The sequence below is a fragment of the Onychomys torridus genome, chromosome 16, assembly GCF_903995425.1.
Source record: "Onychomys torridus chromosome 16, mOncTor1.1, whole genome shotgun sequence".
Classification (NCBI taxonomy): Eukaryota; Metazoa; Chordata; class Mammalia; order Rodentia; family Cricetidae; genus Onychomys; species Onychomys torridus.
In genome coordinates this window covers 7,160,917-7,178,824 of record NC_050458.1, presented here as the reverse complement: position 1 = coordinate 7,178,824, position 17,908 = coordinate 7,160,917, and the positions used below count along the sequence as shown (strand labels likewise).

Below are 17,908 nucleotides of genomic sequence, written 5' to 3'. Positions count from 1 at the left end.
AGGCAAGACAGCTATTGGCCAGTAATGAGACAGAAGGATGTGAACAAGATCCTTTGCATGCTTACGAGGTCAGAAAAATCCCTGATAGATCGTCTGCCCCCAAATGGAAGAAGGGTCTTGCCCACATTTGTATCTATCCTCTAGGCTTATAATTCTTTTCTCTATTCTGGCCCTTTGCACTCTGCCTCATGAACATCTGTGCAGATTCAGCCTCATTGTTTTCCCCTGCCTGTCTGCACCATTGATGTCTCTAATGATTAATATTCTATTTTCAGTTAAATGATTTTTGTTGTTGTTATTTGTTTGTGTTGAACTTTACATCTGAGAGGGGATGTGAGACATTTGTGTTGAGCTCACTCTACTTAACATGCCTTCTACTGGTATCCATTTTGTTGTAAATAACAGTAGTTTCCTATTTTGTGGCTGAATAATATTCCACTGTGCATGTATATCAGGTCTTCTGGATCGTTCCAGCTGTTGACGAGCGTTGTGGCTAATTCTATAACTCAGCTACTATGAATTGTGCTGCAATGAATATGATGTGCATAGAGCTCTTTGTTAGCTGAGTTATTCTCCTAAGGACTCTCTGTCAGTCTTTGGCTATGGTCAAACTGTGCTCACTGATGTAAAGATACTGTAGTCTCTGGAAGGCCAAGGGGAACCCAGAGGCTCAGTCATTGCTTTCAAAGGAGAGAGTCCAGGCTATCATGGGGCAGCCTATAGCAGAGTGTGGTCTGTGTGGGGGGTTGTACCCTCTAAACATTTCAGCTTTTCTTGTAACTGGGAAAGAAAACATCCCCTCCCATCTCTTGGTTAGGGGGTAGGAGTGTACCAAGGCTGAGAGTCTCACCAGATTCTCTGCATGAAGAAAAAAGGAACACTGGAGTTCTGGCCTTAGAAGACGGGAGGAGACTGCTCAGGGACAGTACCCCAATACTCACCCCCACCCCACCCCCAGGACTGTGGGCGGGGCCCACCTAAGAGCAGAATATACCGCAAAGACACACAAGGCTTCCTCCAGCTGTCTCCCAGTCTGCTGACCCTCACCACGCGATACTTTTGACCGACCCCCGTGTAGTCAAAGCCAGGACTTGCGGGCCACCTGCTTCTGTCCTTGTTGCGACGCTGCCCACCTTGCCATAGCACGGGACCAGACTGGCAGAGGAGATTCAGAGTCTGACCTTGACCTTCACGCCAAAGGCAGCCTCTTTTAGAAACTTTTAAAAGCTGAGGGATGTCACGTGACAGTGAAATGACCGTGCAGGGAGGCGTCTGGAGAGGAGGGGACTGCTTCCCCATGCTGTGACAACAGCCTTATATGAGGCCAAAAGATCAGGCCTAGCACTCATCTCTTTCTTGAAGGATCGGCTTGCAGGTGACCTCAGACTCGACATTCAAGACGGACTTCAGATTTATACTTTTGTGATGGTTGTGAAAGGGGATTTCTGTCAAAATCCCAGAGGCCAAAATGAGCGCTTTTTCCCTTCCCTGGCTTTTGTTGAGGTATTTTATCACAGTGGCAGGTAAGTGACTAAGACAGCAGGGCTGTACAGACGGATGGTTCTTCAGAGGTGAGAGTGTTTCCTGATCCCTGCAGTGTCTCTGGGTATTGAACTATGTGAGCCTCAGGCAAATTCTTTTAACAGCTCCACAGCAGAATCACCATTGGAGACATGGAGGAATAAGACTTTGCTTATACTTAGGGCTGATCATAGTGTTATTGCCAAGGGCTGCTAGTGCCAATGAACCCCTGCTTTGTGTAAGTGGCTAAGATTCGGCTGAGGATGATAACCATAGCATGTTTACTCATTTACTTCTAATTAACAAGGACCACTTACCGGAACTGTTAGGCACTCAGCAGAACTCCTAGACTGTGCATTTACTTCCGGTTTAACTTGATGTTCTGTTTCCAGAACACAGTCATGTCACCAAGGTTAAGAAATAAACTGACCTGAATAAGCAGAAAAATCCTTTGATGGTTTTGTTTGGCCGTCTCATATCTATAAAGCACCTACTATGGGATGAGCATCAAACAGCCTGTTCCACCACTCACAGTGTGCACCCACTAGGAAAAGAGCCTGTCCAAGATGTCCTGATCATCCACTTAAATTAGGGCTGGGTTGTGGTGGCGTGTTGGCTCAGCATGTGTGAGGCCCTGGGTTCCATCCCCATAACTACAGAAATAAAAAATGAAACAAAATAAAACTCAGAGAATTTAGGCTACAAGGGAAGAATTAGTCAGTTTCTCCAGAGCACTGGGGTTGGATTCTGGGGTCCACAATTCTTTCTGTCGTTCATTCAGAGGATCTAGTGTGACATTTGTTTGCACATACGTATTGCATGATAATTAAAGCAGGCCATCAATTGCGCCACTTATCATTTCTTTGTGGGAACATGGGCAGAGGCAGAGTATTGGGGGCACCCTAATAGGAGCGAGGAGGGCATTCAGGGTAAAGAGCTTCTAGGGCAAAGATGCAGACGCGTGAACACTCCTGAGCACGCAGAACTGCAGCCCTGGCTGGAAACTGGGTGTCGATGACATCCTGTCAGACACCTCCCTGCCTTGCGAAAGTGGAAGCGACTCTTTCAGCTGCTGCTGATCATGCCCGGAATTTACACCATGTGCTAGTGTGACTGCACTTAGAGAATGCCTTACGATAAAGACTCTCTTAGATGTTGTCTGATGGACCCTTTTCTCTTGCTAACCCTGAGGGTGAGAAAAATCAAAGCCATGACCTTTATTTGACGTGGAGCAGAGAAATCTGATTTGATATTTTTCCGTGTCAACCTCCTTTTAAAAGTCCCACTGCAGGTCACAGAACCGGTTTAAGAACCTGAGTCCTCCAGATCCTTGTCCCCCACAATTGTCCACCTATGCATATGTTTTCTTTCTAGAGGTGGTATGCACACCCAATTCCTGTTTTCTTTCTGTTTAATATAAAATAGCCTCTCTCCTGGTCTTACTTTTCATCTTTCACAAATGTCCACTCTTCGGTTGAAGAATCACTGGGAAAGTGTTAGGCTTCAGCTGTTCAATAGCGTGGGCTGTGTTGTAATGGCAGCCACTGTGCATAGATCAATTTCCTCCGCCGGTGTGTTCTCCTTCATCTCAGAGATTCCTACTCTCAAGTTTTCCCATCTTTCTCTTCCATTCATTTCACAGAGGCATTTTAGTATGCATTAAAGATTCTTTTGAGATTGTAATTTGATTATATTTCTTTCTTCCTTTGCCTCCCTCTGAGCCCTCCCTTATACATCTCCCTGTTCTCCTTCAGATTTGTGCCCTCGTTTTTAACTGGTTAGTATTCCATCAACATGACTTCCTTTTCTCAGATACTACATCCTGATTACAGTTTCCCCTCCCTCTACTGCCCCCAGTTCCTCCCCACCTCCCCTCCCTTTTGGGCCCATCCCCTTTTCTGTCATTAGAAAACAAGCAGGCTTCTGAGGGTTAATAAGAAAACCAGATAAAACAAAACCTGACATCTCGGAATAGGACAAGACAAACAAACTAAAGGAAAAGAGCTCAAGGGAAGCCACAAGGAACAGACACAGACTCAGAGACCCACTCGGGCACACACTCAGAATCCCACAAAAATGCTAACATATATGTGATGGATCTGTAGGGTGGAAAGAGAGAGAAAACCCTATATAAGTAAGTATATTTAAATAAAAAATAAAAATAAAACATAAGATAAAACTTAAAAAGAAAAAAGCCCTGATGTGACACTGTGAGACAAGGAACCTCCTCCAAATATGCCGTTGAGTTCACTCTCTGTTGGTCATCTCCTGCTGGGCATGTGGCCTACCCTCAAGAGCACTTCGTTTCCCCAGTGAGACTTCCTTGGAGAAAACTAAGTTTTCATTTCCAGGTGGTTGTCAATTGGAGATTGCTTCTGGGTAGAGATGGGGCACATGTCCGATTTCTTTCCAGCTCCCTAAGGTGCCATCTGGTACAGGTTCATGCAGGCCCTGTGCTTCAGCATGCATTTTTAACCCTTTCACCTTCTTTAGGGAGCAACCCCAACAATGCATCAGTCCAAACACTTTTTTTCACTGATAACCTTCCTTTATTTTGCAATATAAACTTAACAAAGTCTTTACAAAAATGTCCATCTTTCACATCTTTGAAAACACAAGTGAGTCAGATCCAAACTTTAACACTGTACTGATAGGAATGATTTAACTCAGATGAAGGCCAATCTAGAAGATTTTGCAGGATAAAAAATGCTCTTGGTCCTAAATCCTTTACCAGGAATAAGCCTTTCATCCATCCCGCCCAAAGGCAGAGCTTTGTCCTTTTCCCTTGTGATCTTTTGAAGTAGCCACGTGTCCTTTGGGTCTCCAGTGAAAAGGCTTTCTCAGAAGTGGCTTCTACAGCCTGCCTTCTACAGCCTGCCTTCCTTCTACAGCCTGCCTTCTACAATCTTCCTTCTACAGCCTGCCTTCTACAGCCTGCCTTCCTTCTACAGCCTTCCTTCTACAGCCTGCCTTCTACAGCCTGCCTTTGTCTCCTGCTCCTGGTACTTCTTGAGAGTGCTTTGTTGCTGTTTAAGCTGCCTTTTTTTTTTTTTTTTTTTTTTAAAGCTTGTTTTTAAGTTTGACTTTGCTTGATTTTATTAACTGGTAAAAGCTTGGGACCAGTTTTTTATTGCTTCTGGTCTTCATTCTTCGGCTGTAGGAAGCCGGTCTGCCAGGTTCACCAGGGGGCAAGGGTCCCCTTGGCATGCTGGAAAGCGCCAGTCCAAGAGCATCGAACAGTAAGAGCCACAGAACTGTAGCCTAAATCTTAGGAGGGTGGCACCCAGGCTGTGGGAAGGTTTGACACACACACTGTATGAGCTGCAAGAAGTCCCTCAAACCTGAAAGTCTGGCCTTCTCTAAGTTGTTTTCTTCTTATTGTCCTTCCTTCCTTCCTTCCTTCCTTCCTTCCTTCCTTCCTTCCTTCCTTCCTTCCTCCTTCCTTCCTCCTTCCTTCCTTCCTTCCTTCCTTCCTTCCTTCCTTCCTTTCTTTCTTTCTTTCTTTCCTTCCTTCTTTTAAACTTTTTATCAACATATATTTCATCATAACTCATGTCTAATGTCTTCAATGTCCCATTTAGTAACCGGACACTGCACAAGCGCTTCCCTCCCCAGTGTGTGAAGCTACGGTTGTATTTGCATTTCCTCCTACTCAGCATTGATCTTTAAACAGCCCCTCCCCTGTAAGGGCCTTTTGTTGTGGCTTGGGAGTACCACTCCCACACAGCAATCCCACTCCTGGGTCTTCAGGGTGGAGAAGCCTTCACACAGTGAATATAAAATATTCTTTACAAAAATGCCATGTGAGGCAATGTAGGAGTTAACCAGCCATTTAGTCAGTCCATGGTGTTTACATCAAAATAACAAGTTGCCCACAGCAAATGCATAGTTTTATCTACCAATGTAAAAAGTAAAGCAAAAGCCGGGCAGTGGTGGCACACGCCTTTAGTACCAGCACTCGGGAGGCAGAGAACTCTGTGAGTTCAAGGCCAGCCTGGTCTACAGAGCGAGATCCAGGACAGGAACCAAACTACAAAGAGAAACCCTGTCTCAAAAAACAAACAAACAAAAAAACCCAAAAAACAAAACAAAACAAAAAACCCAAAAAACAAAAAAACAAAACAAAGTAAAGCTACTGGGGTTGATAATGAATATGCAAATATGTAATACAAAAGGCTAAGTGATTATTTTAACATATCTATTCCAATTGTTCTCAAATTTCTAATTTTGCCATTGATCAGGGGAAATTTCTCAAAATGTGTTTCTTTCCTTGAGAACTACTAAATTCATTTTGATAGGTATTGAGTAGTAGTTACCCCTCGGGGAATGAAAATGGGATTTGGGAGGTGATGTCAAGGGAGCCTCAGCTGTGTCTGCCAAAGTCACCATTCTGTAGAACTGAGTGTACACCCAGCATGCGCCTCTGCATTCAGAATGTCCTGTAACTTAAAAGTAGGGAAATGCTGCTCTTTGAAATACTTCTTAAAAAGTCTCAGCATGACAGACAATGCCGTTTCCCAGTCTGTCTTCATTTGTCAATCTTAAAGATGGGTCTCTTGGGTTTTTCTCTTCAAGAATGTAATAACTGTAACAAAACATAAGTGGCCTGTTCTGTTCTGGAAGCCCCTGGTTCCGGGATGAAGCCCTGCCTAGTGGAGTTGCTGAGTTTCCTTCTAAATCAGCCCTCTTGTAGTATTCTGCATTCACGAGACGAGCCAGTGATGATCTGAATTTGTTCTGGTTTTACAAACGCAGGAGAATCTCAGCCAAAACTCACCATCAGGCCGTTAACTTCAACATCTTCGAGGGCATGGTTTGCCATGGGGTGCCCCTGGTGACTATTTCAAGAGGCAGAGTGGTATACGAAGCAGGTGTTTTCAGTGTCACAGCAGGAGACGGGAAGTATATTCCACGCAAACCATTTGCTGAATACGTCTACAAGAGAATCAAGCAGCGAGACCAGGTGAGCCCCCACCACAGTGACCAGTGCTGTTTGGCCACCCTGGGTGTCAGGTTTGTTATTTATTGCTCATGGTAGTGGCATCATGTCACAGTGGATTCAACATGCTCCTGGGGTATCAAGATTGACCAGAGAGCACAGGCACACCCCAGCTTTCGATCAAAGAACTTCTGGCTACATGTTTGCAGACGTCTCTCTTATAGTTTTCTTGACTTTTTCCCCCATGGTAGGGCCCTATTCACCATTTGGTAGTCAGGGTCTTCCGAGAGCCAGGCCAGAGGGATCAAGGGGGGTGGTTGAGACACCCGTGAGAGAGAAGAAAAAGGAGCTTGGAGACACCGAGAGCCAAGAATGTGATTCAAGAATGACCTGAGAGAGGAAAGGAGGCAAGAGAGAGAGGGGGCACATTCTAGATGGCTGGGGTTCAGACCAGGCTGGGCTCTGGTCAGGGGGAATCTTTGAGCCACCTCTGAGCGTCCTACGCAGTCATTGGCTGGGAGCTGCCGTGGGAGGCATGGCCTGTCTGCATGTCCTTGGGGATCTTAACTCAGCTTCCTTTAGCTAAAAGTCTGCAAGGTGCCTTCTCAGGGTGACCACCAGAGGTGGAGTTTGGGCAAGGGGGATCTGAATATGAACACTCCACATTGCCCAGCCGTATGGCCAGAGCAGGTTCCTTGTCATCTTTGGGCTCTACTTCCTCACCTGAAAATTAAACATTCCTATCCTCAAATAAGATTTTTAAATGTCAGAACTAATATATGTCTGTCCTGTCTCTTTGCTCTCCCATAACTGATTCTGTAACGAAGGCTCACAATCTTTGCAACAACTCAGTGATAATAAAAAAGCGTTTTTTTTTTGTTGTTATTTTTTTGTTTGTTTGTTTGTTTTTCCAGACAGGGTTTCTCTGTGTAGTTTTGGAGCCTGTCCTGGATCTCGCTCTGTAGACCAGGCTGGCCTGGAACTCACAGAGATCTGCTTGCCTCTGCCTCCCAAGTGCTGAGACTAAAGGCATGCGCCACCACTGCCCGGATGAGATATTTGTTTTTAATTTTTCTTGCATTTTCATGTTTCATTTGTGCAAAATTTTAAATTTTTTTAAATTGCATCAAATGCACTAAAATATTGAAAAAAAAAGTTCAGATGAAAAGGTTTAGAATTCTGTGTTTGAGGGTGGGGAGGCAACACTGTCCTCTCAGTTTGCACTTTCAAAGTCCCCGAGCTGCCTAGCCGGCCCCACAGAGTGTTCGCTCCTGTTCTTCTCCCGGCAGGCTTCCCTCACGCTCGCCCCCACAGGGTCTTTGTAAGCAATGGATTCCTTCCGGAACTCACCCCTCTTTCCACTTTTCACATGTGTATGCCTCTCGAGTGTTCTGTAGCTGTTTTCAATTTATTTCATTTAGTTCTTATGGCCTCTTCAGTTTCTGTAGAACATCTTGTGAATTTGTTTTATTTGCAGATTCCCAGAGTCCATTACACAAAATACCTCCACTTTTCAAATAATTTCCTAAGGTTTTGCTTAGGTAAACCTGTGCTCCTAAATACTTTAAATTCTTCCCAAATGCCTCAAGTCTATTTTTATCTTTCCGCTTTCCTTTTTTTCCTCATGCTGGGTGACACCTAGGACAGATCCTAAGGCCTACATTTTCCGGCTGAGCCACACCCTGGCCCTGTAGTTCTTTGTCCACTGTCTCCCAGTCAACAGAGATGATGTTTAAGATGGTGTTGCGTTTGCTGCGGGGTTAATTTAGAAACGTTGACACTGACAGGTGACAGGCGGTAGCTGCAGGGATCCCAGGTATTTCTGCGTGTCTGTGCAGTAAGTAGAATCCCTTCTATCACTTAATGAGCTTCCTGAAGGCAAACCACGCTGCTAAGGACTGACCACAACAGACAGACAGTGAGCCAAAGGCAGAGGTGTCCCTCATTTTAAACATTAGAAAACCGAACAGTCAAGGGAAGTGGAGGCAGTTTTTCAAAACTTATTCTTTTGGAATATAGGTAGCTAATCTTGCCCAGAACTTTTAAAATAAGAAGTTTAAATTTTGCATAAAAAGCTATTCAAGGAAGAGCTCTAACAGGAAGGAAGGAGAAATGAGAGAAATAAAGGAAAAGACAAAAGTAACAGAAACTTAGGTATTTCAAGTCTCCTGACTGAACAGACTACACGTTATTAATTCCTTACCAAACACAAAGAAAGCTCTTTGATTTCAGATGGATTCTATCCCTGGAAGTTTTGTGTATTTAGAGTACTATGATTTTCAACAAAGGTTCCCTAAGCTGTTCTCAAACTATTCCCTTACTCTCTTCAGCATTGAGCCTCTGCCACCTTTCCCGGAGAACACGGTCACACTGCACTTTATACAGAAGCCAGAAGAGCTTCCTGCCGAAATATATGGCTTCAGAATACCACTGCCAAAGCTCCTAAATTGCCTTGTGTCTTTGCAGCACTAAGCATAATTTTCCTTCTAGATAAGAAAAAAAGTCGAGTGGATGACTGACTCAGTCCTTGAAATGGGTATTTTCCATTTCCAACACCATAGTTTGCCAACGCCTTTCTCAAGGTGGTAGTGCGAGAAAGGCATTTAATTTGTGTCACCAACCGCCACGCAATCCTGATTCACCAGACTGGTGGCTAATAACAAGCAAGGGTGAGGCTTACGCTGGAGCGGGCTCTTGGGCTTGAAAGAGACACATGGGTGCGTCTCTGTCTGAGTCCTCCTTCATGTCAGTTTGGAGGCTTGAAAGCAGATGGAATGCTACAACCGGTGTGTTAGACCCGGAGAGAAAGGAGGAGGGCTTGAGGTTGCCATTCACCAGGCCACTGCTGCAGGAGCCTGCTTTCCCCGAGACCTGAGACATTCCAAAATCTGAAGCAGCAGGAAACTTCAAACGTCAAATTTTATAGCTAGCACTGCCCAACCAAAACACTTCAAGATACAAAAGATGTCTCGTCTCAAGTGTTTCTTTCTTTGCTTTATCTAACCATTCAATGTTATTCATCCAGTAATACTTATTAACCATCAATTAGGTGTCATAGTTAAATTCTTACAACCCTGGAGATAAGTGGTGATGGTCTCATTTTAGAGATTAAGAGATGGAGGCTCACGGTAAAGCACATTAATCACTAAGTTTCAAAACTGCTCAGTGCGTAGCTCCATCCCCCCCCCCCCAGCCTTCCCCACCAGTCTCTCAGATGGCTTCTCAGTCATCCCCCTGCAGTGTGTAGGGTCTCACTCCCACTTCTGTTGACAAACATAACAGAAGAGCCAGCCCCCAAGTAAGAGGGTTCAACATTGTTGCACTGTCCTTGGCATATTTTCACAGCATATTTTAAGAATGATAGTCCTTGGTCAATAGTTCACCGCATATTTTAAGAATGATAACACACATATGTCATTGTCCAACCTTCTCTCTTCTGTTGAACCCATTAGCTGCTCACATTGTAGTGACTCGCTGGGAACCACTGGGTAGCTCAGGTTAGGGTGTCCAAAATGCCCTCTGACTTCACCAGGGGCAGACTGGATTTCATCCTCGGTGCTGTCATTCATTTTGACTGCCACAGGTCAGGCCAGTATGGGCTGCTTGGCATTTGGAGTTCCTGCTGTTTTTGTGAATATTTGAGTGTCTTGGTCCCCGTTGGATGACATGGTATCAGTTATTCCATTGAGGTCTAGCGCGGCTTCTCTATTCTTCCTACTACTTTCAGAAATTCTAGCATTTCCCATTCCACCCTCAGTAGAAAATACAGTCACATTTTCTATCAGTTTACATGCTCCTCTTCCCCTGATGAACTAACCAAAAAGGATTTCTGTAATTATGTAGATATAATGATGATTGCAATTAATGTTTATTCATAGCACTGCATATAATTCTCATTTTGGTCTTTCTATTAACACATCACAATGACAATCATAATTAAATATGATGAACTCAAATTGAACTCTCATCTGCTAAAGTAATCCACCCATATTCTGTCAAGTGAAGGGCTATTTTTGCTTTCTGTCATTTAGGGCACCCTTTCACATGTATTTACCTTCAAGCCATCTTATTTGATGATAGTTCTGCTGAGATGTAAACCATTGGTGCTGAGTGTGATTGCCAAATCTTGACTAGGGTGTACTGGAAAGAGGGTGTACAGGCATGACCCATACCTGATGTGTCCTCAGGTCCCCAGTGTCTTGAGATGTAACTTGAGGAAGTTGATGAATAATTTTAAGTAATGTTGCTTTCAACAGAATGATAAAAATTCCTAGACGTCCAATGACCCAGCACCCTTGATTTGTTTCACAAATACTTGTTGACCCCCAGGCATGACTCAAGGAGCTAGGATACAGGGACCAGGAAGGCAGTGGTCATGATGCCAGAGGCTCACATCCTACCTCTCTCAGCCCCAGCTCCTCAGGTGTGCTCAAGTCTTTGTTCATGACCTACTTTTTCACACCTCCCTGCTGTGGTTTTCCAGCGGGTTTTATCTGGGAATCTAGAGCAGAAGAGAGAAAGGCTGGCAAGTCATCAAATGTAGATTTAAATTCCCAAGTCCAGGGTCACCAAGGCAACTGTCAGACAGAGAGAAAAGAGGGTTCCTATGGGTACTGAGGGACCACAAACCTTCAGAGATGAAGGCTAAGAGAAAACATCCAGGGAGCTGGAGAAGGTTGGCCAACGAGGCAGAGCAAATGAGAACATGGTTCCCTAGAGCAGGAATTTAAATCCACTTTCTATGTTCAGCCCAGATCATCTCTCCTCATATAGGACCATGTGTTTTATGCTGCATTAAAAATCTGCTGAGAATTAAGTATGATAGCATTCTTTTAGCTGGAGAAACTGGGACAGGTTCTGTGAGCCAATAGCATAATCTCTGAACATTGGTTCCTGGTCCTGCTGGATCTGCAGTCCATATTATGCTGGTATTTTATGTTTCACATGGAAATTAGTCACTGTCATTAGAGGAAAGACTCAAGACTCAATTTCCTAAGTGGTAGGTTACATTTAGTAGGAAAACAAATGTTCACCTGGACTTGTGATGAATAGCATTGACAGTGCCGCAGGGCGAGTACCATTTTGTCACAGTGAATGTCTTTTGAGGCTCTGAGATGCACATGAAGTAGGATGCCAGGGTAGGAGAGAGCAGAGAGGAATGTGATTTGAGTCTAGTCAGGACAGAGCTTACACAACCCACCTCTAAGGAAAGGAAAATATCAAAAGGTTAAAAGTTCTGGGAAGCATGAAGCTAGACCTTCATTACCATAGATTCCTGCAAAAGCCTGAATTGAGATTTCTGGTGTAGGCCCTGAGTCTGCAGCTGGGATCCAGGGAAGGGATCTTTAGGCAGCTGACCAGCCTGTAGGACACTGGTTCTCAGGCAACCCTTGGGGGAGGGCATTGAATGACCCTTTCACAGGGGCCACCTAAGAACATGGAAAAACACAGATATTTACATTAGGATTTATCACAGTACCAAAATTACAGTCATGAGGTAGCAGTGAAAATAATTTCATGGTTGGGGGTGTGTGTCACCACGCCATGAGGAACTGTAGTAGAGGTCACAGCATTAGGAAGGTTGAGAAACACTGCCATAGAACAAGTCCACTGGGAGGGAATGAGCAGACCCCACCCCTACACTCACACTTGGCCTGAATCATTGGTGTTGTGGTCTGTTCTGGAGGCACTTAGGACAGACTGAAAGGTAACAACTGAGCACAGTTGTAAGTAGTTAAGGTCCAGGAACTTCTGCAGAAAGAGGTAGATAGAGCAGAGGCTGGGGAGGGCCAGGTTGCACTCAGATACATGCACAAACGTCTGCACACTTATGTTAGTTTCCCAAGAATGCTCACTGAAATACACCATGCAAGAGGAACAGAGAGAAAGGCAAGACCTGGAAGTAGGAGGCAAGACGGGGTGGAAGGTGGGTATGGGGAACATTCTTGGTTTGTTTGCAGGGCATGGGTTATGGCTGTTCGGTGTTGGGTACCCTTTGTCCTGCTTTGGGTGGTAACTCTGTAGGCTTCAGTGACATGTCATACAGCCTAGCTTGACAATAGAGCCACATGAGGGAGAGAGTGGTGTGCGGATGAAGACCTGGGATGGAAGATGTAGTCAGACACCATGGAGCTAGATGAGTTTAAAGTCTCAGATGTGACCAGAGCATCACTTGAGTGGCACCTATGGGAGAATGACACTGTCTGGATGTCTCAAGATGATGATAGGACCTGTATGAAGGAAAGGTATGATGGGGATCCAGGAAAGCCTCTGACAGACCTAGAGAGAGCAGAGGCACAGCCTGGTGCTCAGAACCCAAGCTGTCTGTGCCCTGCTCTGTGAAAGAGTGAAGAAAATGCGGGCCTCTGGAACTTGTCGCGTTTCTGAGAGATGGTTTATTTACCATTTCATGGGTGAGGATGCAGACCCAGGGACATTTATTAACTTGTCAGTTCTCTACAAATAGTGAGTAGAAAGAGAAAGTTCCAACTTCAATCAGTATATTAGTTTGAGTCACTGATGTGGCACCCATAGTAATTTGTGTGCTTATGTGTGTCTGTGCATACTATCAAATTGACTGAGAACATATTCCATGCTAGGCATTCTTCTGCATGCTTTATGTTTAACCCTCCTAACAGCCCTTCAGTGTAGTACAGTCTTTCACACCAGCTAGTGCTAGGGGGCTGAAGCAAGGTGTGAAAAACTGTTCAGGCCACACGGCTCCAGAACCTGTTCTTGCAACCACTGAAATTGACAGCCTCTTGGCTAATCAGTGAAGATATGTGCATGCTTGTAAACACCTTGATTTAGTTCCTTCTCGTGAATTCTTTTGCTCATAAGTTCAGAAAACTTTTCAAGTTCTGAATTAACTCTATCTGAGTCTGTTGCCTCGGGGGTCACTGAAGAGGTGAGAGTCTGCTGAAGGCCTGTTATGAGCCAAAGCAACCAGGAAAATGAAGCACATATGAAAATTATTCTGCTGTGCAGCCAAATATCTGAAGAGTTGCTGGAGAGAAGAAAGCACTCAGGGACTATAGGCAACTGGGATGGAAACAAGAAGAACAGGCACTTGGGACTGGAGAGATGGCTCAGCAGTTAAGAGCACTGGCTGCTCTTCCAGGGGACCTGGGTCAATTCCTAGCACCCACACGGCAGTTTACAACCATTTGTAAATTCAATTCCAGGGCTTACAAAGCCTCCTTCTGGACTCTATGGGTACTACATGTATATGGTGCACAAACATACATACAGGCAAAACATGCATATACATAAAATAACAAATTTTTGTATATTTTATAAAATATAATAGTTTTTTTTTTTAAATAACAATTTTTTAAAGAAGAAAGAAAAGATAGGATGAGAAAACAAGCTATAGGGAATGGTGAAAAGTTATAATAGTGTGAGACCAGATGGAACATTTCCTGGCTTTCTTTCCTTTTTCCAGGAATTTTTTTTTCCGCTTGTATATATGAGTGCTTGAATGAGTGTGGACACAAGTGCATGCGTGTGCACACGTCATTCACATTGAGACTCAAAGTCTACATCTAGTGCCTTCCTCTCCGTACTCTTCCATTTTTATTTAATGAGAGACGATCTCTCAGTTGGACCCAGAACTCACAGATCAGCTAGTCTAGCTGGCTAGCTTGGCCTGGAGAACCGTTGTCTCTGCCTCCCTAGAGCCAAGGGTAAGAATGTAGGACGCCTATGATAGACCACAGGTTATTGCTCTCACAGCTCATAAGAGGAGCTGCGGCTAACTTGGGCATCGAGTGAGTAAACCAGAAGAGAGAAATGGCTTGCATTCTGTGGTCTGTTTCAGACCTGCACACCTTCGCCAGTACAGCGTGCACCCTACAAAGGAGAAGTCTTCATGCTGAAATCCAGAGAGACAGAAGAGGATGGCAGAGCTGAGACCAGGATGCATTCTTCATCCGGGTACTGTGGTTGAACAAGTGCACAGTGAGTGTTCTGGAGTATCAACCAACATACGATTACTAGCACATAAAATTAGTATCTTTCTTCCCAGGACTATGAAGAGTCCAGAACTTCAAAGTGGAAAGAACTTTGATAAAGGCCTTGATGACGTAGAACGTGAGATGGACAATGGTGATTGACAGGCTTTAAGCTAGCTAGAGATTCATCCTCTAAAAGGTTAGGGAATATTAAAAAAAAAAAAAAAAGCAAACAAACAAAAAACCAAACCAAAACAAACAACCCAGAGAATCATCTATGAGTGCAAAGTGATAGGCTAGTTGAAGGCAGAGAGCCCTGCCTACTATACTAAAAGTATGTTCCATGGTCAATATTTAAAAACCAACTAGAACTTTATGTGGAAAAAAATGAATCTTTGCGTTGTAAATGCAGTTATGGCCTATGATCTAGAATGTGTAACAAATGAATAAAATTGAGGAAATAAAGGAAAGTTACATGACTTGGTGAGAGACAATTTTCTAGAAGTATTTGGTAGTATCTGACACTTGGTTTCTGGAGGAGCGTAGCTGTCACTGCAAAGATGTGCAAGATCTAGTCAGTCCTGTGTTGCCTTTTGACAGACAGATCTTCCAGTTTGGAAACTCCCACTGCTTCCAATTTTTTCCAGTTTCTCTCCCCTCCACTGTTTTCCTACTCCTTCAAATCTCTACTAAATGACGGTGCTATAGTTTTAGCATCTCTATAATGTCACTTCCGCCGACTTAGTAAAATGTACATTTTCCCATTTTGGTGACTTTTCTAGAGCTGGTTTTGTTTGTTTGTTTGTTTGTTTGTTTGTTTTTTGTTTGTTTGTTTGTTTTTTGTTTTTTTTTTTTTGCCAGAGCTGAGGACCGAAGCCAGGGCCTTGCGCTTGCTAGGCAAGAGCTCTACCACTGAGCTAAATCCCCAACCCCTGATTATTTTTTAAAATTGTGCTGGGCATTTGTATGTTTCAACATGTAGTCGTCTGGGAGAGTCTTGTACTATTAGCTGGCATGTTCAGCTGACAGCCTGTGGGCCACAGAACAGCTATTAATTAGTACAGCCCAACACACAATTATAAACGTAGTTAAAACGTTATGAGATGCTGTTTGCAGTTGTTTTTGGTAACTTGGTTGTGTGGCTCTCAGTGTAAACTTTATAAATGACAAACGTCACAGGGCAATGTCAAAGTGTCAGATACTGCTGTTGGAAGTTGACCTGATCAATGAAGGTGTGTGTGTATCAGCTGGAGCCCTGCTGGACAAAGGCCTGGTTTCCTACCTACTCGGGCTCTGCACACACTCACTTTTGACAGCCTGTGCTTCCTGATTAAACCGTGTGACAGTGGAGATTTGGATAATGAGCACTGGAACATTCCAGGCCTGGCGCCCTCATGCAGCGCGCTCTCTCATTGTTGGACGTTGTCTTTTTTTTTTTTAACAACACTAGCTCCAAGCTTCAGGATTTCTATCATTTCCACATTACTGAAATTATTCACGTGATTCAGAAAGATTATATTTAAAATTCTGGAGATTAGCAAGAGAAAGAAGCAGTGCTGGGTGTGATCACATGCTCCTTGCAGCTTTTGTAGGCCTAGGCTTAGTGTTTACTTTGATTGGAACATTTCTTGGCATTAGCTTGAATTCAGTCTCTCTTTGTGAGGGAGAATGTTACATTGAGTGCCTTTTATTCTCTTCAAAGGTAAAAGCCGAGCAAAGGCTCTCAGGGCCCCCTCCCTGCCACGCTGTCAGCCCCTGGAGAAGAGCCTGTTATTTCAACTCCCCAAGATCCTTTAGGAAAAATCATCGCTCTGGGCCTCTTTGATTTTTCTCTCAGAAGCAATAGCTGTCTGCCTCACAGTGCCTTTGTTGCTGCAGAAGATTGAAGATGTAAATGAATGTTATTGGGATGGGAAGTCTGCATGGAGATTCATTGATGAGTCCTTTCAAATGTCATCTTTTCTCACACTAGATGTCTTTCTTTGGGTTTTTAAAGATAACTTTCCTGTGTAAAGATTTGCTATTGTTGTTTCATTTTGTTTTAATGGCTATATTTGTTCAAAATAGCACTGTGATTTTACATTTGATTGCAATTAATAAACACTAGGAGCTTCATTTTGTGTTCTGGTATCTGAGTTCCATGTGTCTCCTTCTACCTAGTGGGTGGGATGAGGACCCAGAGAACCAGTTCAGACAAGAGAACACGATTTCTTGAATTTTCAGTGGCTCCTGTAAGTCAAGTCCCTTGATGGATCCCAGGAAATCGAATCAGGTATTCAACCATTAAATGAGTCTGAGGCAAACTATGCAATCAAATCACATCGATAGATTCAGGATTTGAGGGGATTAAGTGGAATTGGCATCCTCTGGAGAAATGTTGACCTGTTCCTCCCAAGCCCTTTCCTGTGTCTTAGTTCCTCTGTGCATCAAGGTTGGGTTTCTCTTTCTTTTTCTGGGCAGACAGGCCAAGAAGGATGTCTTTGGATGTACTCACACTCCGACACACACACACACTATCCCACAAGAGGGTGTGTTTGCACCTTTAACAGAGGGGGGGAGGGGCTCAGCTGTCATTTGTCCTGAGCTCACAGAATTGAGGATGATGGTAAGATGCACCCAAAGAGAAATCTTCCAGCTCAATTAAACTGCAAATCCTTTTGTCTTAGGTTAAAAGAGACCACAAAACTATTTGTTTTCTTCCTGCACTGGGCCTGACAGAGGTAACTCTACAATAGAACACAGAATCCTGAGCCAGTGAATAAGTCCATTGCTTTCTTACCCAGAAGTCAATCCTCACATGCTTCATTTAGTGCTCACTTGAAATGTCACCTTCTCCCAGAGGCTTTCCAAAGCAGGTTAGGTCCTTCTTTTACTCAGCTCCATGGTAGGGCCAACATCCACCCATCATCACACTATATCTTATGCAGTGTGCAGATCCCTCTGTGTCTGTAGGTTCTATGCCCACGGATTCAGCCAATGGATCCAAAACATCAGGGGGGAAAAAAGTCTGTACTGACAGGAAGCTCTTATTCCCAGACCTGATTCTCTGAACAATACAGCATCTCAACCTCTCCGGAGCATTTACTTCACATTAGGAGGTAACAGTAATAAAGAGATGGGTGTCAGTATAAGGGAGGGTGATGTCATTTTATATAAGTAGTGTGGGCATCCTCAGAATCGGAGATCCACCCGGTCCTGAAGCCAACTCTCCATGCATACTCACTGAGGGAGGGACTGACTGCTGAAGCTGCTTGTTTCTCTGCTCTGTCTCCTCCGGAAGCTAGAGGGAGGGGCTTGTCTGGTCCCCCATACCCAGCACAGTGTGTGGTCAGTGATGAGTAATGGGTGGTTAGTTTTTAGTTTTTAAATAAACAAGGAAGTGAAAGGATCCCTGCTAAGTTCTTTGACTGATACAGATGAAGTTAGAGAGTTTTCAAGGCAACAGAATCAGCCCTGTGGTCTTTGCTGCACAGCTCTCCAGGAGAAGAGGGAAGTG

At 44.1% G+C, this 17,908-nt stretch overlaps 1 protein-coding gene across 1 annotated transcript in view; it reads left to right on the top strand.

Annotated features, from left to right (window-relative positions):
- Positions 1-16,527, top strand: part of Dpys (dihydropyrimidinase) — a 76,917-nt gene extending 60,390 nt beyond the window's left edge. The window contains exons 8-10 of the mRNA XM_036208465.1: positions 6,277-6,484; positions 14,280-14,419; positions 16,115-16,527. Of these exons, the coding sequence (XP_036064358.1) occupies positions 6,277-6,484; positions 14,280-14,408 (337 nt within the window). The 3' untranslated portion in view covers positions 14,409-14,419; positions 16,115-16,527. The remainder of the gene's footprint in view (positions 1-6,276; positions 6,485-14,279; positions 14,420-16,114) is intronic.
- Positions 16,528-17,908: the final 1,381 nt, after the last annotated feature.